The sequence below is a fragment of the Hydra vulgaris genome, chromosome 01, assembly GCF_038396675.1.
Source record: "Hydra vulgaris chromosome 01, alternate assembly HydraT2T_AEP".
NCBI classification, from domain to species: domain Eukaryota; kingdom Metazoa; phylum Cnidaria; class Hydrozoa; order Anthoathecata; family Hydridae; genus Hydra; species Hydra vulgaris.
The window spans coordinates 31,573,537-31,600,222 of NC_088920.1; the positions used below are offsets into that span (position 1 = coordinate 31,573,537).

The 26,686-nt window shown below is 25.0% G+C and overlaps 1 protein-coding gene across 1 annotated transcript; it reads left to right on the forward strand.

Annotated features, from left to right (window-relative positions):
* The first annotated feature begins 278 nt into the window (after positions 1 to 278).
* LOC136074332 (glucose transporter GlcP-like) lies at positions 279 to 26,686 on the forward strand. Its single transcript, XM_065786638.1, has 6 exons — positions 279 to 399; positions 10,370 to 10,530; positions 18,448 to 18,681; positions 19,829 to 20,141; positions 26,025 to 26,456; positions 26,610 to 26,686. Exons 2-6 carry the CDS (start codon positions 10,393 to 10,395, stop codon positions 26,684 to 26,686), a joined length of 1,194 nt encoding a protein of 397 aa, XP_065642710.1. The 5' UTR covers positions 279 to 399; positions 10,370 to 10,392.

Here is a 26,686-nt window from a genome sequence, read left to right on the forward strand (position 1 = left end):
AATAAACAAACATGTGTCGTCTTTATTTATTTATTTTTTTTTTCTTTAGATCCTTACGGTACAGATTATATGCAACATACTACTTTATGCATATTTTAATGTATGGTATATATTATGCATTGTTTTCAGCTTGAACGGAAATCCTTATTCTAAGTTAAGTTATTATTAAACAACCAATTGAATTATAGTTTTTTTTATTTATTTAATTGAATTCAAGAGTTTTTATCTGATAAATAAGCGTTCAAAGTGTTTTAACTGTTTAAATAAAGTTTCAGAATTTCTTAAAGCATTTTAATATTTTTGTTTATTATTCAAAACAAGCAATATAAAGCAATTTTAACTTTTATTTTAACAACGAGTAAACTTTAATTTTTATTTATTTTTTATCTGCTATTTCTGGTAAGTTAATAAATAATTTAATTTTTGACTACAGCAATTAAGTTTTTAAAGTTTTTTAACTTAATAACAGTTTAACTTTAAGAATAAACTATTTTGTGGCAACTATGAAGTATTAAGTAATTTATTCCCCTTGTTATCTTTTTTTTTAATTTAAAAACTAAATTTTGTTATTTCTTACAAAGATTATACACCTATATTATTACAAACATTATACATGTATGGTAAAAATAGAAATTTTAAAGTAAAATAATGTTATAAATAATAAAGAACCTTTACTTATAAAAAGCGAATATCTCTATTTGTTGCTAAATTTTTTTATTTTGTATATAATACATCTTTGTAGTAAAAAATATGATTGATAAAATTTGTAGTTGTTAAAATGATACATATTTAACTCAATTATTTAGTTATGAATGACTTACTTATTTCTTACTTATTTATTCTTTTTATCACCCCAATTACAGGTAAAACAAAGAAAGCGTATAAAACTAATAATTTATACTTTCAGTCTAAAGTCTAACTTAAATTCTTCTTGAAATATATTCTTCCATCAAATTTGTATAGATTAGTCTTTGTTATGTGATATTCAGGAATTCCAAGGAATGGTTCCAAAATTGCTGCTATAATGTGTCCTACGTCATCGTAGTGACGCTAAATCCTAATTTTTTTCCGTCTACCAAACACTAGACAAAGTTTAGCTCAATTTGATTGTAAGTTTTTATTACTATTAGGAATGGTTCAGAGTTGCCGCTATATTTTCTTTTACGTCATCGTGGTGACGCATAATCGTTGTTTTTTTCCCTATATCAAAAACTGGACGAAGTTTAGCTCAAGTTGATTGCAAATTTTTATTACTTTGTTGATAATTAGGTTATTTTTAGTAAGATTGCATATCTGAGTCAAAATCTTGGAAAAACAAGTCGGATTGTTCAGTTGCCTGATAAATAGGTTTAATTTGTTTCGAATGTGGATGGTAGATATGTCATCAATTTTAAAGAAAGGATACAGGTAATTTTTGCAGTACTTTGATATATTAAAGAGAAATTTTAATGCTGACTTTCCAACAGCGTCTAGTTTAAGGAATTAAGGGAATTATTGTAACAACAAGTTTCTAAGCCGTATGATAGGTTCGGTAAAGCAAGAGATTTAAACAAATGTACTATAATTAAAGGTATATAAAAGAATGTTAGAGATACCAGAATATAAGAGCTCTGGAGATTGATTGAAACTGAATAATATGTTTGTTTACATTTGCTGTTTCATATGTAGCTACATTTTGTGTATAGTTTCTGACTCCAAAACCGAGGTGTTTCAGTTTATTATCGAGGTGTAGAGAAAAGCCGTTTATTTGAATTATATTTTCTGTGATTGAACTCTTACCGGATATAATAAACTCAGTTTTTACTGTGTTTAGTTTGTTATGGCATTGTAACTGAACTTTATTAACCAATTCTTGTAACCCAGAAAGACCCAGAGAACACAATAATGTTGGCCAAACGTCGGATCAACGTCGAAAAGTTCGTTGGTTGATGGTCGGCAACTGACGTCGCCACAAGGTGGGTTTGGAAGTCGGCGCAATGTCGCAGCTAACCGTTGGCCCAACGTCGAAATCCAACGTTAGGCGAGCGTCGCATTCTAACGTTGGTCCAACGTAATACTATTATAAATAAGAGTCTTTACAATTTTGATTTATATGATAAGCATGTGCTTACTATTTCTTATGTAATGTTCATTAGAACTAATACGTTGATTTTTTTTTCTCCAAATAAGTTTAAATAATTTTTTTTGTGATAAACAAAAATTGATTTTGATGCTGATAAATGAAGCATCTTGAATTTCATAATAACACAGAAAACCAAATTTGTTCAAACAATCGTTATAATAACGTTAAAATACTCGCACAAATTTTACACATATTAAAAAATAATGTTGTTTTGGACTGCATAGAAAATCATACAAATCTTGAGTCTTTAATTTGCGTGAGCTAAGCTTTGACGTGTGACCTGCTAAGCTACAATGAAGCAAAACAAACATGTTTCATTTGATGAGGTTTTAATACAATGTCATAACTACTGGTAAAATTTATATATATATAAATATATATATATATATATATATATATATATATATATATATATATATATATATATATATATATATATATATATATATATATATATATATATATATATATATATATAAGTAGAAGTTAAAATAGTACAAAAATCAGTTAAAGTCTTTTGGGGGACTTTAATATAATCTTCATTTATAAGAAATAACAAAAAAATTTTAATGTTAATGCAATGTAATGGTCCACTAAATAACTGTTAAGCAAAACTAGTGGACATCAAAGTATACATTTTTGTTTTATTTTGAACATAAAAAATTATTTTAATTAGGGTTCCATTTTATGTAAGAACTTTGTGACTGTTAAAATTTGAATTAAAATTCTCCGCTTCTATTCCATTGATAGAAAGCTTTTATCAGACTTGCATCAATTAATAAATAAAAAAGCCAGTGCTTCGTCTGCTGAATATTTAGTTGCTTTATCTGTATTTGAAATATTTAAAACGTTCTTGGCAGCAATAACAATACATTCATCTCTAAATTTTTAATTAGCTGCATAAAATGATTCATTGGATGAATGAAATTCAATTAAACAAGATGCACGCCGTTTTTTAGTTTTATTAGAACTATAATCAAATGCAACTGGTTTTTGACCACGTTGACTTGCAGTTGGTTCATTGTTTTTTTTTCTGACAATTAAATATTCATTAAGCCAGTTCACAAACTTCTTTTCAAAGTTTTTGACAGTATAGTTTGCAGATTTCCACTTTTTTTAATTCCACTAAACAAATCGTTGAACAGTAAGTCTAAAATTAATGTCTTTAAAGTCATCAAGTTTTGGCTGAATAAATTTCAATATATCTTCAGTAATATTTTGTTTTGAAATACTAAGTTTTTTTGGAGAAAATTATAAATGTTTAAGTTTAATAAAAACATATCTAAATAATTATTGTAAAAAGTTTTTTGTATTTAAAAGTTTACTGTTACAATATATATGCCGCGTGGAATACTATTTCTTGTTAGTAATTAAGTTACTACAAGTGTTAGTGATTAAAATTAAAAGTAATTAAATTGCTATAGTGTTAGTAATTAAATTACTAACAACTACCAAAAATATGTTGTTGCTAAACTATGCAAAGTATGGTATCCATAGCAACCAAATAAAATTAACCTCATAAGAATTGTGAATCTCATTTCAAGAATTGTGAATATCATACATATTCCCAATATTGTGTACTTATCACAAACAGAATACTGTAAAAACAACGTTAATGTAAAAATAAGTTGTTGCTATGCAAAGTTTGGTACCATAGCAACCAAGTATAGACATATAAAATCTGAACGGGAATTGAGGGGACAAGCAATCAGTTAAACTCGATTAAAGCATCATATAGCTCAAATAAATATAAGACAGCTCAAAGTAAATTTTGGTAATTATTAGTTATAGTGCAGCAAAAAATAATTTCTTAGGAATTTTTGTTTTTAATCTGTGATTTTCAAAGTATAACTGAGATAACATGCTATGACAAATTTATTTCACACATTGGTTTTTCTTATCTCTAAATACTTTAAAATCATGTCTTAATTTTTCGTTTCAAAAAGGTAGATGTAATTGAAATATAAAAAAACTTTAATGCCACCGTTTTTTTACTTATAATTTTTTTTTTGTCAATTTCAATACTTAATGCTTAGAGTCCTGGTAACTAAGGGATTTAATATAAATAAATTATCAATAAACTTTTCCTAATATATATATAGATACTAAAATTAAATAAGTTTTTAAAATTAGACAACTAAAATTTTTCCAATTTTGTCCACCTACTGGCCCACAGTGCGTCTCTTGATTCAAACTTTTTTGATTCCTTTATTGCCACTTCTTATTGCGATTGGATCATTCTGATTTTTGATTTATAGTTAGATCCAATATACATATATATATATATATATATATATATATATATATATATATATATATATATATATATATATATATATATATATATATACATATATATACATATATATATATATACATATATATATATATATATATATATATATATATATATATATATATATATATATATATATATATATATATATATATATATATATATATATATATATATATAAATATATATATATTTATATATACAATACATATATTTGTGCACTAATTTTAATTTTTATCATAATATATATATTATATATAATTTAATAAAAATTAAAGCATCCAAAAAAGCTGATATAATTTGAACTGCAAATAAATAAAAATTCTTGTATTAATCATAAAATTATTTTAAAATATTCATTCTATATCTATATCTATATATATATATATATATATATATATATATATATATATATATATATATATATATATATATATATATATATATATATATATATATATATATATATATATATATATATATATATATATATATATATATATATATAATTAAATATAAACATATAAAAATGATTTCATACAAATATATAAAAGTGTACAAAAAGATTACACAAAAAGTATTAACATAAACTGAACAAACATAATATGTTTGTTTGCTTAGTAATATATGACATATAATTTATAAAAGTTTCATTTAAAATACATCAGCTGTCGTTATCATTATCATCTTTCTCGTTATCATTTTTTTCTCCGGCATGATGATTCCCTTCATATTTTAACCATTATTTTTTAATATCTTCAATAATTGCAACATTTCTCCTAGACAATTATTAATTTGCACTGCCGCTGCTCAAACTAAGTTGATTAAAATGTACATAAATATACATTTATCAAAGAATATAGTTATACCAATTTTAATTTGATTATAAATTCATAGCAACAAATTCTCTTTTAAAAAAATTGCGCTAAAATAAAATAAAACAGCATTTAAAAAAGGCCAAAAACTATTTCAACTTTAAAACCTCTAACACACTATACGCATTCTAAAATCAGTTGTATTACGACGTTGGCCCGACGTTGGTTCGACGCTAGAGCATAGTTAAAAAATTGTCCAACGCTTCCGACGTTAACCAACATTTGCGTGCTACCTCGGGAGTAGGACTTGCCAGGATTATGTTGTCTTTACATAAGCGATAGTCCAGTTTATACACCAGTTACTGTTGTTCCAACTTTGCAATCTGAAACAATTTCATTTAGTATACATTGAGTGTATATATTTATAAATGTGGTGATAAAATTGATCCTTGTTGCACGCCTTGTGACAAACGGAAAAGATTTGATTTATATGTATATATATATATATATATATATATATATATATATATATATATATATATATATATATATATATATATATATATATATATATATATATATATATATATATATATATATATATATATATATATATATATATATATATATATATATATATATATATATATATATATATAATTTATTTTAAAAACGGTGTAAAATATTTAAATATAATTGTAAAAATAAACAGATTAAAAGCAATAAAATTGATACCAAACTTTTTATATTTTAAAAGAAATACAAAATCAACTTCTTTCAACAAAGGTTAATTAAAACAAAGAACCGGTAAGTTCCTATCAATGGTTAAAGTCATTTACACAAGATATACTTGTTTATTCATATTTGTTTTCTCTTTCCTATAAATCCTTTATATTTAATTTTGATTAGTAATAGGATTAGTCAAAAAGTTGAAAAAAAAAATTTCTCGGCAATTTTTTCTATCATTATTGTTGCTATTATTGCTATTATTTTATTAATACTTTGTATATAATTATTTCCTCGTTAAGTATATGTTTATCAAATTCTTCAGACTTTGCTAGGAGCAACCATTGTATTGAATTCTATTCATCTTGAAGCCTGCCACACAAATCATTTGTAAAGTTCTACACATCTTGAAGCTTCACCCAAATCATTGATCAATTTACACATCTTGAAGCTCCATACAAATCATTAATAAAGTTCTACATATCTTGAAGGTTCACACAAATGATTGACAAAAAACAATAAAATTTAAAGGTCAAGTTTTGATTGTAAAAGAACTCCAGATTTTATTGCTTAAGTTTAAATTCATTCCGTTTTGTTATTAGTCTTATATTCTTTTTTAAAAAAAAAGAGTTTAAAGTACGAATTTTACTCAGACAAAAGAATTTTTTAACTAAAAAAAGAATCTAAAGTACGAATTTTACTCTCCTCTGATGTAAATATTGCTGGAGTTATATATTTCATATCACTTTAATGAGCCGTATCTCAGAATTTCCATGATGCGGCTTAGGCACGCAAAAACTTTTTCAGTTGATAATTAAAAGTATACCTTTAACAATTGCGCATTTTAAACTTCGATAAAATTTAAACTTACAATTCTAAAGACCAGTATTTCTTTAACATAAAATAGGTAAGCACTTTTCTTGATGACTTCAATTTTTTGCTTCTTCTCTTTGTATTATATGTAGTATTAGTAATAATAAATAATACTTTCATTTTGTTTTAAATGCTCTGCATTTTACATTTACTTCTGCTAACTTTGTTGAGTAATTGAGATACTCAAAGTGTTAAATTTTAAGTAGTTGGGTGATAACTTAGACGGCTGAGTGCAGGGCCGGAACGACTGTGTCAAGTCGGGGAAGAAGAAAAGGCATGCTATACGGGTTTTCCTAACTGAAGAAAAAAAAATTGTATATAAAAGTAACGTATAAAACTTTTGCATAAAAATTAACTTTATATATGCAAATAATTTAAACAGTTATTAGACTAGTTAAATAAGATTAGAGAGAAATGAAGAGGGTTAAGATTTTTTTATCTTGAGCCAATAATAAAACAGTTACAGAAAACCAATGGTCTTCTGCAAGGCAAGAAATCGCTCTACATTGTTACAAATATTTTGTAAACTTTTTTATACTATCAATAAATTCATATTTATAATCTTTTTATTATTCTTAGTTTAATGTCAGCTTTGATAGCATAAAAATTAAGAGTTCAAGAAAAATAAAAAATAAAAAATACCTATAATAAACATTTTACTTGGGTACACATAAATATGTTGGCAAATGATTAACTATGTTGGATATATAGTTCAAGTTCGCATAAATAAACACTGCAATATTAAGAACTTTCCTATCTGTTCTTCTTTTTTATTATTTATAAATATAAATTCAGGTTTTTATAGTTTAAGTTATAAGGTTTCGTAGTTATTTCAAGTCGTTCAATACATGAAAAAAGTCATTTTTGAAGTAACTGTTTTATTTTAAGCCAATAATAATAACAACTCAGTCCGCAGTTAACAATATATTTATATCAATAATATTGATCTTAAATTACGTTACCTGTAATATCATAATACGTTTTTGATCAGTATAATATCAAAATAAAATTACATAAATATTTAAAGTTGAGTTGAATTTTACTATCATAACATAAACAACTTATAATATCAAAACTGATTTCATCTTGAATTCCGAATGTGATTTTATTCTCTAATAATTTCATGGTATCACAATTTATTATTACAAACTCTTAAAATCATATCTCATCTTGATTTATCATTTCGTGGTCTACATAAACTAAACAGCCTGATTTGTTGCGTTTTTCCTTAAAAATTAAGAGGCCAGTTTTTTTACTGCTTTTGTATAAAACCTTGAGTACTTGTTATGGTTAAGAATGGTGTTTGCTCTATATATGTTTCACTCTTATTTTATCAAAACGGTTAAATATTAGTTAGCTTTTCTTTAAGTAGTTACTTTATGTTTTCCTGGATTTTTTGCTTACTGATTGCCCGCTTTAGTTTATTGTAACACAGAAAACTGAAATAGGCTTTTAGATAGCTATATTAGCGTATAAAAACATGCTGCTAAAAATAACCTTAGATGTTGCTAAAACTACCAAAAACTGTCCATTGGAAATAGTTTTAAAGGTTTGTAATTTTAAAGTTATTATAACTGCAGTTATAAGGAAAAAAGTGTAAATTTTTCTTAGAAATATTTACACTGCACGACTATGTTTTGGAATGTAAATAGTTTATCAGGCCATATGTTTCAACCATGCTGCAAATAAAATGCAGCAAATTAATTAGAGTAGGCCAAGAAACACCATGCATACTAACTGTTGCACACCAACTGTTTTTAAGCCAATAGCTGTTAATAAAATTCTTAATTTTTCATTGGCTTATAAAGGCTAAGACAATGAAAATTTATTTTTTTATCTAAATGGTTTTGCATAGGTGAAAATTATAAATTAACAAATTGCAGTATGTTAGAAAAATTATCGCAAAAAATATTTGTATTGAGTGACTGTCTGCGATTTTGGGGATTTTGATATTTGCCTGGTTTTTTGGGTTTTTGCAAAAAACAACGTAATATCAAAATGGTAAATAATTTTGCAAAGACTGAGAAAGTAATCTTTTATAAAGAAGTTATTTTTGTTTTTATGATTTTAGGGCTTCAGAAATTAATTCTTATGTTTTGAAATACTCATCTAACGTTTGCATAAAAGTTTGATGTTTGAAAAAAGAAATCGATGAGTGTATTACAACTAGCGTATCATTAATGCACAAATGTGAATTTTTTATTAGGAGCAGTTGTTACCAATAACCATTCTTTTAATGTTAGTGCATTTTCAGAATTTGATAAAGCATATACTGGAGATGGAAAGCTATTTGTTTATCATGGAATTTGCAAAACTATTATTTAAATCATACTTATAATTTGATATACTCTGTTTTATAAAAAATCTACGAAACAAATTGTTGGATGCAAGAAAATGTAGCTCTTACTCTTTTTGCATCAGAGAATAAGTTACTGCTGATTACATTGCAGAGAATGTATTTATTAAAGTGTACTAAAAAAATAATTACTTAACAGGAACTAGAAAAATCAAGAGAAGAAGTTGATTAGTCACTTGGAAACCAGAATACCAGTCTTGGAAGTAATAAACAAGTTTTTAACCTTAAACAAAAAACAAGTTATCAACCTTAAACTGACCCAGAAAAAAAGTTTTATAAAATTTCTATAAACTTATGAAACATATGGCCTATAGAAATTTCATAGAACTCCTTCAAATTTCTATAGAATCTATGTTTTAAAATTCCTATTAAAATTTTTTTTTTTACTCTTTTTCATGTAAAAAAAGTTTCTATAAAAACTAATAGACATTTTATAAAAATTCAATAGAATTTCTATAAACCATAAAATTCAAAATTTATAGAAACTCAAATAATACAAATAAAACAATAATAGTGCAAACAGGACTTTTAATCATAACAAGAAATCAAGATTTTATACATGAGCCGTAAAAAATCTGGCCCCCTTATTTTTTAGGGAAATGGCAACAAATCAGAGGCCACGTAATTTAAGTAAGCAATCATCATTTTCATAAGACTATTTATAATAAACACATGACTTTATTTTTTACTTAAGTATATATAAAACTTTTATTGAATAAAAGGTATATTATAAATAATCTAAAACCTAAAAGGATCGAATACTCCTGAAATAACCAAAAACAAGACATAAAAATAGATTTATTGGTGTTTATTATTTACTTTAAGTTTAAATTTTAACATTTAGACAAAAATTTAGGCTGTTCGTTGAACTGATTTAAAAATGTTTGTACGTAAACAATTTTAAACTATTTCAAAAAAAGAAATTTAAAAAATACTTTAAATGCTACAAACAAAGTTTTTTTTCTGGTATTTTTTATATCTATAAATATATTATTTCTATATAAGTTATGTTAAAAAATAGGAAACTCTAACCGAGAGCAAAACAAAAGAAAAAGCTTTTAAGAAATAAAAGCTGGTAATAAGTTTGTTAAAACTATCAATCTTGAACAAATTAAAAATAATTTCTTTTATATTACATGTAGCTTCATCACGAATTTATTTTTTTATGAAATCTTATATAGCAAATTGTAATCAATACTTGAATATGGCTGAACAGCTGGAAAGTGACAGTCTCCTATCTCATGAGAAAGAAAGAACAGCGCCAACATTGTTAACTGTTTCCATTGCATCATTATTATCCGTCTCTTTTGGCTTTTACTTATTTTTTCTATATCCAAGTAATGTAAGCTTTTTTTTATTTTATAAGATATACTTATTACCGTTTGGCCTTAGTGAAACATATTATAAAAAAGTCTTTTTAGTAAACTGGTTTTTTAAGGTAACTTTTTAATGCGTTGTTAAAATAATCTTAGTTGAGTAAATTGACAAAACTTACATTTCATAGTTTTTATAACGACTTCCTTATGTTTCTAATAAAGTGTTTCATATAAAATGCTAAATTACTTTTCATTGATTGTGAAGCTATTGTTTTCAGAGTTAAGGTTCTGAAAAATTTATTTTTTAATTATAAAGATGCCATTATAACATCAAAATATTGTTTGCTGCCATTGTGCTGCATAAAATTTAATAAAACATTTGTAGTTTATTGACACTTTTGATAATTGTTGCTATTATTTTTTGTTGAGATATTTTTCACTTTTTAGTGTTTTTTTATTTTTATTTTTTATAAATTTTAGTATTTTACCGTTTAAAAATTTTACAATAACTAAATTTATTTTACAATTTTTACCTTAATAACAACAGGACTTCTAGAAGATCATGAGGATCTTGTCATGAAGCCCTCTATAAATATGGTTAATTTCAAATAAAAATAAAATTTCTGTAGTGAAATAAAAGTACACCTTTATGCAAAAACATTTAAAAACCAAGATAAAATGTTAAAAAGGCAAGATAATATGTTAAACCAAAAAATATACAAAATCGAACAACAACAAAAAAATAAACAAAAAAATAACAATTAAAAATAAATCAAGGTGTTTTTAAATAAAAACATAATTATTTTAAGTTTTTGTTTACTGAAGCAAAAGTCACTTCAGTAGAAAAATCAGAATTTAGTGAGACTATTTTGTTCCAGAGATATTGACCTCGATGAGAAATAAAAAACTGGTCTTTGCTTTACGACAAAAAAGGGGCAATAAAACTGTTCTTAATTCAAAGATTATATTTGTTTTTAGGATTCATACAATTAAGAATTCGTTATACATTTGGCAACAAATTTTCTCTACGTTAATACACAAGGCATAATATATTACTTACATTTAGTTGCGATACATTTGAAATATTTATTTCTTCATAAAGTTGTTTAGTTTGAAAAAACCGATTTTTAAAACTTATTGCGCGAGCTACATGTTTCTGATGAAGGTAAAGAGGTTTTAGCTTTTGCTCTATGAGTGTTTCCTCATGTAACGTTCGCGTAGTTTGTATGACAATGTATAAATGAATAATATAATTGTGTTAACTGGTGCTTACCCAATGCATTTCTTGCTTTATAGAGAATTTCAATGCATTTAGCAACTTTACTGGAGGTATTATCAATATGACTTCTCTAAGATAGATTTTCATCAATATATACTCCGAGAATCTAAGTAACTTTTTCTCTTTTTATTATTATATTATCAACTAAAAGGTCTGACATGATATGAGACAGTTCCTGCATATTTGAAGGTGGATAAAAAAGTGACCATTTAGTTTTTTCTATATTTAGTGACAATATATTATGCTTAAACCAAACAGAAACTTTTTTTAATTCATTGGTCATATTAGTAAAAAACATATTTTTGTTATAAATACTTGCATTTTGTGGATATCTCCAATATTATTCGATGATGTATGTTGATGCGCGGACAATATTAACTTCTCTTATTGCAAAATAATAAAAACAGCAAAGCAGATTAATTTTCTTCATCTGGTCAACGCCTGACATCAATTCGGACATAAAAAACTGTCAAATATCTCAAGTTATATATCTTGTTTCTCGATACCCAAATGATCTTAGTGAAGTCCAGTTTATTAATGACTTCCACCACCTTTCGTCTGTTTGACGCCATCTACAGACAAATGATCGGCCCAAATTGATTTGAAAGAAACTTTCCTCAGATATGCATCTGTATTTGCATTTTTCTATAGGAATTTGGATATGCATTTGTATTTGTATCTTTCTCAGAAATGCATCTGTGTATATATATATATATATATATATATATATATATATATATATATATATATATATATATATATATATATATATATATATATATATATATATATATATAAATATATATTTATATATATTATATATATACAATATATATATATTTATAGATAATATATATATTTATAGATTAATATATATTTATATATTTACTTATTTACTCCTAGTCGACGCTTACGGGGACATAATTTTTTTGTTTCCGTTTTGTAGCTTATTTTTTACCTTTTTTGTACTATTTTTATTATATTATTACAATATTTTTAATTTTTATTTTATTTCTATTTTTTTTTATACATATTTAAATTTATTATTTTATTATAAAAATAAAATTTTTATAGTGATATTTATTGTCTTTATTTGTTTATTATATATTATATTTCATTTTAGTTTTAATCTATTTACAAAGACGATTAATTACAGTATTATAACAATATTTAAACCTTGTCGTAACTCTAACCCTAAGCCTAAACTTGATGCTAACCCAAACCAATCCCCCAGTTGATGAAACAGCTCTCTCTTGCTAGTCAGGCTATTTGATAGTCAATGTATGTACTTTTTGTTCTCTATAAAAGTTGCTTACGGTGACATTTTGTTTACAAAAAAACGATTCTTACAGCAACAAAATTATAACGGGTACACTAAAATGTCCCCGATAATGCTAATGTCTCCGTAAGTATTCGTTTTTCTGTAAAATCTGTCCCCGTTAGTCATACTATAGGTGTATATATATATACATACATACATACATATATATATATATTTATATATATATATATATATATATATATATATATATATGTATGTATGTATATATACATATGTATGCATATATAAATATACACTTATAGTATCACTTACGGGGACAGATTTTACAAAAAAACGAACACTTACGGGGACATTAGCATTATCGGGGACGTTTTAAAGCTTGGGGTTACAGAAAGGTTTAAATATGGTTATATTAATATAATAATTGTTTTTGTAAATAGAAGCAAATAAAAGTAACAAAAATAAACATAGAAAACATATTTTTGTATTAAAAAAGTAAAATTCAAATTTGTATAAATAGAAATAAAAATATAATGAAAATTAAAAAATAGTTATATTTATGATAAAAATAGTGTAGGAAAAGTGAAAAGAAGTACATAACAAAAATAAATAAAAAATGTCCCCGTAAACGCCGACTAAGAGTATATATATATATATATATATATATATATATATATATATATATATATATATATATATATATATATATATATATATATATATATATATATATATATATATATACATATATATATATATATAGATATATATATATATATATATATATATATATATATATATATATATATATATATATATATATATATATATATATATATATATATATATATATGTTATTGGAATAAATGCTCCTTATTTTTGAAGATTAAAAGGCAATGTTTTCCATGTGCTTTGGGCGTATTCTGTGATCAGTAAAAAACAAAATTTAACTTACTTGCTCAAGTTTTAGACCACGTTCAACGGCTCAAAAATTAAATTTTTGCCCCAAAAAGTTTTATTATGACAAGTTAAACGCCTTTAAATAATTTTTGTTCTGGTTTTTGTTTAAACGAATAGAGACATCTGTGTTATCAATTAAAACAATAATTCAACAAATTAGAGACTGTTATGACAGCTTTTGGTGTTGTTTTGTAAAAATTTTATGCGTTAAATATGTAATGAAAATTAAAAAATAGTTATCCTTATGATAAAAATAGTATAAGAAAAGTAAAAAGAAGTTAAATATTGATTTGGTTTCTCAAAAAACCTGGTTTTCACGTAACATTAGACTTAATAGTTAGCTATCGGCAGCAAAAAAAATATTTAATTAGGAATACTTTTCCTATTATGTTTTGCGTAGGTATGAACATATGTGGATTTAAGAAGCTTTTTTTTCTACATTTATAAAAAAATTACTACTTCTTTAATTTATATTTTTAAATCATGTTTTAAAAATAAAATTTTTTATCAATTAACTAAACATAAATTTATGAAATTAGATATCTTTTTTCAATTCAACAACCACATAAAGAATGCAATAATTACATAACACATTTCAATGAGTTTTTGACAACATGTCTTTAGTATTGACTGAATATTTTAAAAATTGAAAGCATCAAACGTTGATTTAATTCCTCATCTTGGAACATGTGCGTAAAGTCTTGGATAAGCTTTACTTAGTTACTCAGACAAGTTAACTTTCCTATGAATTTTTTTAGGACTCGATATTCTGAAAAATTATTCCAATAAATATTTTAAATGTTAAAAAAATGTAATAAATTAAATCATTCAAAAGAAATATTTACCTTGAGCTAACTTGCATCCATTCTGTTTTTATTGCAGATAGTTTTAACTGTTGAATAAGAATCCAACTTTGAGGTCCAGCCAATTACCATAACCTTTGAATTTTCTTTATGTTGGTGTTTGGAAAAAGTGGCTTTCCCAATGACATAAATAATCTTGAAGGTTTAGGGTATAAAAATAGTTTTTTGGCTATTTTTTCTTTTGTGTTTGTCTTTTCTCTTGTCAAGCGTTTCATCGCATATAGCAAGTACAACTTTTTTTTCTGTAAGAAACCATAAATGATTTCTAAAGCATTTAATTGCTGCAGTATACGTTTTTTTATAAAAGCACTTGTGTTGTTTCAAAACTAATTAAAATCTGGAATAGAAGTTTAATTCCAATAGTAGCTTACCAATATATTAAAACTGTCGTTGACTCAATGCAACCAAGTGTTTCACTTACACCTTGTAGCTTTTTACTTGATGTTAGTCTAGCATTGCTAGAATATATTTTTGGTTTTGACTGTTGTTTTCTTTTACAGGAGTAATTTCGTAATTTTTTTTAAATTTACAAAACATATTTTATTATTGGGCATCAAATGTGTCTATATATTCCCAATTTTACTAGGTTTAGGTAAAAGTGTTCACCAGGTAATAGTTTACCTGGTGAGCATATTTTTTTTTTGCATTGTAATAATATAAAGATATGATGGCTCAAGGTTAAGTCAATCTTTTTTTTGAGTGAAAATAATGACATGGTTTCTTAAAGAAATCAAATCAAAAAAATGTTTATAAATTTAATAACATTTAGATTAATTTAGATTGCGTAATACACCATTAATTAAACAGTGAATAAAGTAAAGCCATTTTTTTAAAATCAAATAACTCGATTATTCTTATGATGCTTTGGACCCTGATGCCGTATGCATTATCATTTGAACCGATCTCTTGAGATCGGTTAGAAATGAGGTGCTCTGTAATAAGACCATAGAGAAATCTTCAGGCAACTTAAAAAATTTAAAAAAAGTATTATGGTTTGTGTTTTAAATTGTTATTTTTGCGTTTGCAGAGTGAAGAATAAATATTGTCAGCTCTTAAACATGCCATGGAAAACCTAAATCTAAGCAGAAATTTTTTCGTCAAGTCAATAATGTATGACAATAAATATGCAAGCTATATGTATTGCTTAATCAGAAAAGCAAATTATATAATACATAAAATTATAATACATAAAAAATGTTGGATTTTTAGTTAGTTAGACTTTATGAATCGGTTTTTTTAAGTTTTGATTTTGTACTTCATGGCTGATGATAGCCAATATGAAACTTTAAGCTCCATAAAAGTTTTTTCTTTCTAAAATTTAAATTTAAGGCGCTTGGTTTTTGAAAATGTACATTTCCTAAATATTGAGCACTCTGCTACGATCAAGAGTTTAGTGTTTTTAAAACTAAATCAAACATTAACAATATTGTTGGTATACAAGGCAAACCAACTCCAAAAGTCCAAAAACATCATTCTAATACAATAAACAAATAAGTTATTGCCTAATAGTTAAAATAATAAATTTTTGTGTAATAGCTGAAACAAAAAATCTTAAAAACTCATGAATAATTGATTTATTAAATTTGTTTAGTATATCAAACAATGAAGAAATTAAAATACTAAATAGTGGTTTGATTAACTCCATACTGCCAAAAACCATACTGAATAGTTGATTTCTCCTGTATACCAACGATATATACATATGTACATATATATATATATATGTACATATATATATATATATATATATATATATATATATATATATATATATATATATATATATATATATATATATATATATATATATATATATAGAGTTGTGGCCAAAAGTCTGTTGTATGCTTAAATATAATTGCATTTTGAGTCATTTTGCTGTTTTAAGTTTGTTGAAAGCCTAGAATCGAACCAAAAAGCTGTTGATTTTATTGATTGAACTAACTGAGATAATCTCTTATTTTAAAAAATGAAATAATTTCATTTCTTCTTTGTTTATGTTGTGTTCTTTGTTTACTTTACATCAATAGTTTTATACCAAAAAAGGAACTTTCAACTAAAAAACGTGATCAGATTGTGGCATTAATTGACTCGGGTTAAACACAAGCAGCTGTGGCACAGCATTTTATTGTTTCCCAGCAAGCTATTTCATTGACAATGAAATGTTGGCGAGAGACAGGTGATGTGAAATCAAATCATCCTCTGGCGCAGAACGTCAACTGCCACACAGAGTTAGTGCAAGAACCATTTGACGACGTTTAAGCGATAATTTTAATCTAAAAGCATACCGACCTGAACGAAAATCGCTTTTATCGAAGAAGAACGTTCATAATAGATTACTTTTTTGCAGGAAATTCAAACATTACACTAGTGAAATTTGGAATGAAATAATGTTTAGAAATGAAAGTAACATAAAATTGTTTTCTGCAGCACCAAGATATGTTCGCCGTCCTGCCAATAAAAGATTTGATTCAAGGTTTTGCATACGAATTGTTAAACATTCAGCATACTTGGTGGTATGGGGCAGCTTCTCAGCGTCCGGCCGAGGCTCCCTTTACTTTCTTCCTCAAAATATCACTATGAATGCAAAGAAATATATTACAATACTGGATGAAAAGCTTTTGACATTTATGCAGACTCACAATTGCAAACTCTTTATGCAAGACGGTGCTCCCTGTCATCAAGTAGCTTTAGTGAAAAACTGGCTTCGGGATCATGGGGTTAAGGTACTAGGTCCCTGGCCGGGGCAGAGCCCAGACCTTAACCCCATCGAAAACTTGTGGCATATAATAAAAATAAAAATTGACGAAGAAAAACCATCAAATTTAAATGATCTTCGTGCCATTATTACACGTGTGTGGTGCACAGACATAACCATTGATATTTGTAAAAATCTCGTAAATTCTATGCCTGCATGAATTGCTGAAGTAATTAAGAAAAAAAGACAGTGTAGCAGATATTAGTGATATGTAAAACTGAACTATATTACTGTTGTATAGTTTTAAACAATGTTTTGATTAACTGTGAGATGTGTTAGAGACACTGTGTCCATTTAAACTTTGAATTTGAGGAAAAAACACAAGTACAACAGACTTTTGGCCACAACTGTATATATATATATATATATATATATATATATATATATATATATATATATATATATATATATATATATATATATATATATATATATATATATATATATATATGTATATATATAAATAAATAGGTAGGTGAAACAATATATAAATATATATAGATATATATATATATATATATATATATATGCATATATATATATATATAATATATATATATATATATATATATATATATAAACTCATTTAAAAATTAAAACTTTTATTACCTTACATAATATATAAAGAAGCTTTTATATACTGGTTTTACAACGAAAATGCATTACTCATGTTTTTTTATGTATAAAACTTAAAAAACAAGTTGAGGGTTTTTTAAAATTTATCTTTAAGATTATTTGAAAATTAATGTTAATCCTTTTTTTTTGTGTTTTGATAATTTTCAAATGTTTTACTTCATAATTTAGATTTTATTTGGGATTGCTGCATCGATTGGAAGTTTATTTTCAGGGATTTGTATTGATAAGATCGGAAGAAAATCAACTATACTTATGATCTCAACCATCTACCTTTTTGGATATGCTGAGCTAATTTTTGGTAGTTTAAAAATACAGAACTCGGCAAACTTTGCAAATTTGTTTACTAACTTTGGTTGTGTCTCTTGTGGTATTGGATTTGGCATGACTTCTCTTGCAGTACCTGTAAGTTTTATACTTTGCATATATTAGTCGTTAAAACCAAAAATAATTAAAAGTCATATTTACTTCTTTTTAAATTTTGTTAAAAGATTTTACTTCTTCTTCTTTAGATACTATTAAACTCTAAATGCATAAACACGGACTCTGGTATACACTTTGGATACAACTGCCTTTGCTATAATTTTCAATAATTTGTTTTTTTGCGTTTATAATAACTCTTAATAATTGTTTTTTCCTAATATAAATGATAAGGATTATATCATATTCTAGATGATTACAAATAAGAAATATTGTTAATATTTAGAAGATTTAAACATTGAGAACGTTATAATAATTATAAACGTAATAACTTTACAATAACGTTATAAAAAGTTATAATAGAAGTTAAAATAAATGTTATAATAAAACATTAAAACATTAAATATATATATCTTGAATTGTTATATTATAAACAATTCAAGAAATATATTTGCTTCATTAACTTTATTATCGCAATTTCGAATGAAATTTAAGTTCAAAATATATCCGTAGCTTTTTTAAAATCTTTTTTTACAACTAAATGTAGAGCTTCAAACTATTGTTTTTCATAAATGTCATACTGAAAACTTTGACAAAATAAGTTTTCAGACACAGGTTTAAACAACTTTATAATGTTGCCAAATACCAATAATCTAGTGGAGACTACTATAAGAAAGTTTCTAATAGAAATCAGAAATAATAAAAGTTCAAGAACTAAGCATTTTGGAAAATAATTTCGGATTTATTATTTTGCCTCAGACATTTAAGTCCTGTTAATGATCTTTCAGATAATACAATCTAACTTTACACGCTTTGTTTTGTCCTGTAAGCTTTTATTTCTAGAAACAGAAAACTATTATCTCTAGAAACGTTTGATTATATGCATATATGTATATATATATATATATACATATATATATATATATATATATATATATATATATATATATATATATACATATATATATATATATATATATATATATATATATATATATATTTATATATATATATATATTTATATATATATATAAATATATATATATATATATATATATATATATATATATATATATATATATATATATATATATATATATATATATATATATTATCGTTCTATATATTTTAGGTTTATATTGCTGAAGTTTCATCACCACGTTTACGCGGGACAATGGGTGCTATAACTCATTATGCAATTGTTCTAGGAATATTTGTGTCTTACTTGACTGCAGATGCATATAACGGGAACATAAATATTTGCTTTTCTGCTTTAATTGGATTAGCTCTGATTCTGTTCAGCTTTTTAATAGTTTTCATGCCAGAATCGCCGAGATGGCTATTGGCCAATAATCAACGAGAAAAAGCATTTAAAAGTCTGTTTTGGTTACTTGGTATCGAATCTCATGCTGAAGATGAATGCAATCAAATCGAAATAAATTTAGGTTATAAATTGATTTAAATTGCATAAATAATTTAAAAATTTTCTTCCCATCAGATAAAACTATGTTTTTTAAACGTTTTTTTAGACGTATAATTAACTCCTATCAAGATATCTTTATATAGAGCTAAACGAAACTCTGAAATTATGTTTTAAAAAGAGGTTTTAAATGCTTAGAAAAGACGTCTTCTACACTAAATATGATTACGTCTTTATAACGTTTTTCAGACGTTTTAACTAGCTGTTTGAGGTGTGTTTGCTTGATATCTGAAATAAAACGTTTTGTAAAGTGTAAAGTTTAAAAGTATTCTTTTAAATAACTCAATGTAACATAAAGTCATTTAAAGGAATTGAAACCATAAAAACGTAGAAGTATTTTTAGGTTTAAGTTTTATTATTAAAATAATATTTTCAAAAATAAAAAAACAATCTTAAATATGTGGGTCCATTTTTTAACTTGTTATCTAAAATTTTTGGGATTGATTTTTGATTGTAAATAATATAAGTGAACAACTGAGTTTTATTGGAGTTAAAATATACAAGTCACCGCTAGACCCAAATTGTTACAGAAATGAGATCATATTCAAGTTTAGAAATATTGAAAAAATTTGAAATTGAGTTGCAAACTAATAGAACCACTTTAGATGTAAGGTTCGTAGGAAGATTATCAATGTGGATTAGAAACAAAATAGAACCAATAATAGAATCTTAAGAAATCCAGTTACTGGTAATAAAGAAGAGTTTAGGTTTTTGAGAATTACTTTATTAAAGCGGTAGAAAGTATAGTTTATTAATCTAAGTTATTTTTCTAGGTATATTATAAAAAGCAAGATAATTGAGACAATAACATGCCGAATAATTTCGGAAGCTTTAGCTATTTCAAGAGAATTAGCTCATGGCTTAGCGCTTCCATCTAATGCACAATAAAATCTTTCGTTAATTAACTCATAACGGCATGTTAAAAATTTGTTGATTAAAGGCTCAAATATTATGGTAATATTAGAGCAAATACTGATCGGACGAGATTTTGCGGTATCAAAATGTTCTCCAGAATTTTCAAAAATTGAAACCACAGATGCAATATTGCAGCCGACACAAGAACAAGATTCAATCAAGCACTAATAAAACAATTTAGAAAGAACTGAAGATTACGTAAGACTTTTTATCTGGAATATTATATGGACCATAAAAATAGAAAAGTTTAATTGAGAACTTTTGAGATGAACTACGAGGTTAAATAAATTGAGAATGTTGAAGTTCAGACATCGCATATTTTCACTGATTCATGCAACAATAAAAAGGCGCTTGTCATCATTACTGTTGAAGGAACACATTTTCAGCTTAAAAGTTCTTTGTTTTTGTTACTTATTTTTAAACAGTAAAGTTTCTATTTAACCTCAAAAAGATGGTTTCATCTTTCTCTGACTTGACTGGCGCAAAAATTCGTTTCAAAAATTTTATTGAGCCACATTGTCTCTTGTTTAGAACCATCAGTTTTCAGCTAGTCACAATATTTAGAGCTTTAGAATTAAATACTGGAAATAAGTATCAATTTTTAGAATTCAAACTAGTAAGAATTTAGAGTTTTTGCAAATATACCAGTCAACTTGTAACTCGCAATGTTTTTTTTGTGTGGCTAATGCAGAATGTTTTGTTGTTTTTTTTACACAGTGTTTTTGTTATTGTGTTTATGTTTTGATCTGCATTTTTTTTCACCAATATGCTTTTTGTTGCATTGAGATATTATAAGAAAAACTGGAATGGATTTATGGATTTAAGTATTTTTTTTTATTATAATATTGTTTCTGGATTCAAGTTTCTTTTTTTTTTTTGTATTTTTTTTCTGTTTGTTATTACATTACAACTTTTATACTATAATATATACTATATAATAAAAAGAAAAATAATAAAAGTGTACATTTAAAGAATATGTTAACGAAATAATAAGAAATATATAAATTAAGTACAAAAAAAGAATGCGGATACATAAAGAATACTTTGAGGTCTTGTTATGACAATCACTTATGTTAGAAGCGTCAAAACAGTTTCTTGTTAATAAAAATAGTATTTAAAGTTTTCATTAAACTAAGGTGAAAAATGGTAAGCTTCACACTAGTACCATTTTTCTTTGGATATTTTTATCTTCTTTTCAGTATGTTACGAATGTCTTTTGAAATTTTTCTGAAAACTTATATTTTTTTCAGTGATTCTATAACCATTGCAAAACACTTTAAAAAATGCACTATTGACTAGATCTAGTCTATCATTTTTTTTTTTTTTTGAATTATTTTTATCGTCATATGATAAATACCTCCCGTTTGGCATTTTGTAAAAGTTCTTCTTTGACTCTCATAATGCAGCTTTTATCAATTTTAGCCTTTGTTTTGGGTAAAAAGGTTATTTTAAAAAACAATACTTGTCACTTACACACCTTAGACGCCTAAAATTTGGTTTACTTTTTCGTTAAAATATCAGTAATAAAAATAGAAGGCATGTCATTTAGCAGTAAATGCTTATTAAAATAAAGGTGGAAAAGAACACATTTCATTTTATCAATATTTAGAGATTTATTTGTTTTGAGTTTATTTGTCTAGAATCAGAGATTTTAATTAGTTCATTTTTCGTGTTTTCAAAAAGAAAATTTATCTTATTGAGAAATAAAAACTGAAGAGTTTCATCTGCAAAGATAATAATTATTAAACTTATGGCTCTTTAAAAATCATTGATTTAAATAACAAATAGTAAAGGATCTCAATATCAATCCCTCGGGTACTCCACATGTTATATCAAGCAAATTTTTGCCAACTTAAATCAAGGTAGACAAGTTGCATGGGATTATTTTAATAATTTGTAATCAGTTTCAAACACCACCAGTTAATCCAAAAAATTTAAACTTGTTTATCAGAATTTCATGTTCTATGGTATCAAACTCTTTTGCTTAATCTATGAAAACTCTTAAAGTATATTGAGAATTTTCAAACAATTTAGTTATACTTCTTGAAAACTGGATAACTGCATGTACCCTCAAACTATTTTTTTTGAAACCATATTGATTGTTATATATGAGAATATTATTTGCTAAGTGATTGTAAGTTCTACTATAAAAAACTCTTTAATAATATTTCGAAAAACCGTAATAAATAGATTTAGGACGGTAACTGCTTACATTTGTAAATATCCTCCTTTAAAGTTGGTATAACCTTTTTTTTTTAGCTGATTAGGAAAAAGTTCTAGTCTTATGGAACATAAAAAATATTCTAAAAAATTTTTTTTTTCAGACACCATATGAATTAATAACTATGTTTACTTTGGTATCATTCGGGCCAACGACTTTGTTAGGTTTGAGCGTTTTAAAATTACATTCAAATTCATCAAAGTTAAGATGCGATGTTAGGGGAAAAGAAAATTTTTTCTAAAATTATTAGTTGGATAAATAATTTTGGTTAGCTTTTGCCCAACAGAGATAAATATTTATTTAGCTCAGCAGCTAGCTTTTCTTGATTAAACAAGTACTCTTTGTTTAATTTTGTTTACTCTTTGTTTAATTTAATTTTGGGTAATTTGATTGGATGACATTTTTGTTTTTTTACTGCCTGTAATATCTCGAAAGATTTCCTGAGTGCCTTTTGAATTTAGTCTGTATTTCTAGTACATTATTATAGCATTTATATAAACGATATATACTTTTCTTGCTCAATGGTTTTAGCGTAATTTTTATATATAGTTTTACTTTCCATCGATTTTGATTTTATATATTAATATATAGTTTTTGTTTAATTTTTGACAAATTTTGTAGTTCCTTGGTAATTCATGGCAATTTGTTGTTTTTTGGTTTAGGTTGAATTTTAATTTTTGGCAAATTTGATTCATGTAATTCACAGAATATTTTAAAAAAAAGTGTTGTAGACTAAATTAATGTCATTTAGATGGTTTAAACATTCCCAGTTTAATAGAGGTAATTGTTTCTAAAACGATGTTAAAACTGCTTCTTAAAAATGAGTTTAACGTAAAATTGGTTTGTTTGTAGCAATATTTTGTTACTAGTATTTATTATAGTATTAATTAGTATTAGTATTAACAGTTTCATCAACTAAATCATTGGTTATTATATTATTTATAAGAGTTGTCGCTTTAGAATAGAGCTGAATTCAAAAAATGCATTATAAAACATTTTCATTTTATTATTGACTTAATCAAAACAATCGAGATTTATGTCTCCTTATATGTAGCTTTTTTTTCTTGATTGCATTTTTTTATTGTACCGTAAAATAAAAATGTACCTGAATTTTCAATTACACCTAAGGTGTCTGATAGCAACTGGTAAATAAAATGTTTATGGTGACTTTTGGTTATGATTTTAATAGTTGAAACCTCTATATTATTGTCAGAAGTACTTAAGTCCTTATAAAAAAATTGCAAATTTTCTTTTACATCAATTGGGAATACATTTCTGCGATTTTTAAATTTCTGCTCTATTTGTATCAAATTAAAACCTTGCAAATAAAAATTAGTACATCCATTTTCATCATTACAACACGTTTTGGTTAATCAAATTACGTTGTATATATATATATATATATATATATATATATATATATATATATATATATATATATATATATATAAATATATATACATAGATATATATATATATATATAAATATATATAACCATATTGTATTCGAAAATAAATTAAATAATTGATTTTATGCATATTTAAAGTTTAATGGAATTAGGTCTCTCTTTTTCAATATGCTAAAGTAAGTTTTGAAAAATGTAAATAACATTTGGCACTTACTAATAAACGTAAGCCAAAGTTACTCTGTATTATCAAGACTTACATTGAATACTTAAGGTCCTTGTTTTTCACGATACTCGCAGATGATTCAGTTAATGTAAATTTATTACTAAAAATGCAGCATTGGAACCATTACAGCATATGAAAAAGAAATCCAAAAAAAGAAAAAGCAAAGAATGACTGCGCTATAGTATAAAAAAAACATAGATTAGCATCACATAAAACAGGGCTTGAATGTAACTGTAACAGGTTGAAATGTTTTATAACTGTTCTCTTGATGCTTTCGAACTCTAAATGAAAATATGTGATCACGATTCTTCATAGGTCACCTTCAAAGGTCGAAAGCCCCACTATTTTTCCAAAAAAAACTAGGCAACTCTATTTTCATGAAGAGTTAAATATTACTAAGACGTTTGACCTGTTTAAAACTTTGAACGGAATTGATGAATTGTTGCATGAATGTTAGCAAAATGAATTTAACACTAATTTTATCAATTCTTTTGGATTTTCTAGCACTGACACTTACTTTTTATTTATTGTTATGAATAAAAAATAAATGCCGGTCCTAAAAAATTATTGTTTATTTTATTGTTATGAATAAACTATTACTAAAAAAAGAGCTGATGATGTAACTTCAAATTTATATGATGTTTTATGAAACATTTAGACAAAGACATTTGATCTCTAGAGTTATTTTGCAATTTAAGTGCTGGCCAAAATAAAAATTAATGTGTTATTAATTCGTTTAATGGATTTTCTTATTCATGAATAATAATGATAATAATAATAATAATAATAATAATAATAATAATAATAATAATAATAACAATAATAACAATAAGAATAATAATAATAATAATAATAATAATAATATATATATATATATATATATATATATATATATATATATATATATATATATATATATATATATATATATATATATATATAAACATGCATATATACGGATGCTTACATCTAATAATACCTTTATATAGTATTTTATATATATAATAATACCTTTTGTTTTCTATATATAAAATAATACCTTTAATAATATCTAATAGTACCTTAGTTTGTTTATTTTAGCTCACCAGCATACAGCATCAATTAACGATTTTCGTTCACCTGGATTGTTTCGACAGCTTTTAATAGGAAGTACATTGTTATTCATTAATCATTTAACTATTAATAAATTTATTTTTTTGTTGTCTTATCGAAATTTCAAAAACAGAAACGATATTAAAGCTTACATTGTTTTGCATTTGCTATTTTCATTATTGGGATGCTATATAGTTCACAAGATCTCACGCAGACGTTTACTTCTCTTTGGAAGTACAATTTTGTTTATATGGAACATTTGTTTTTGCATTTATTATTTGTCCCAGCGTAAAGATGACGTAAGAGCACGGGTAGCCTACTTCTTTATATATGATATAGTATTTACTTTTACATGGGGCCCATTGCCATGGATTATAGTTTCGGAGATTTTTCCACCTCGTGCTCGTGGTCTGCTTAGCGGTATTCTTAGATCGTTAATTTGGTTGCTAATTTTTCCCTTTTCCCTGGAAACGATGTTTACTCTGGCTGATTTTGATAGTTATGTAAATTTTCTTTGCATTCCAGCTATTGTATTTTTTCTAAGTATATTTTTTGTTTACTATTACTTACCAGAAACGAAAAACCTTACTTTAGAAGAAATTGAACATTACTATGCTATGAATCGTGGCTTTCGAAATTACTTATTTTAG

Bases quoted from the DNA above. Each gene is read 5' to 3' on its own strand.
- LOC136074332 (XM_065786638.1), top strand. From the start codon at position 10,393: ATGGCTGAACAGCTGGAAAGTGACAGTCTCCTATCTCATGAGAAAGAA. The intron at 18,682-19,828 runs GTAAGTTTTATA...TATATATTTTAG, and splicing joins TGACTTCTCTTGCAGTACCT to GTTTATATTGCTGAAGTTTC. The intron at 26,457-26,609 runs GTATTCTTAGAT...ATTACTTACCAG, and splicing joins TGCTCGTGGTCTGCTTAGCG to AAACGAAAAACCTTACTTTA.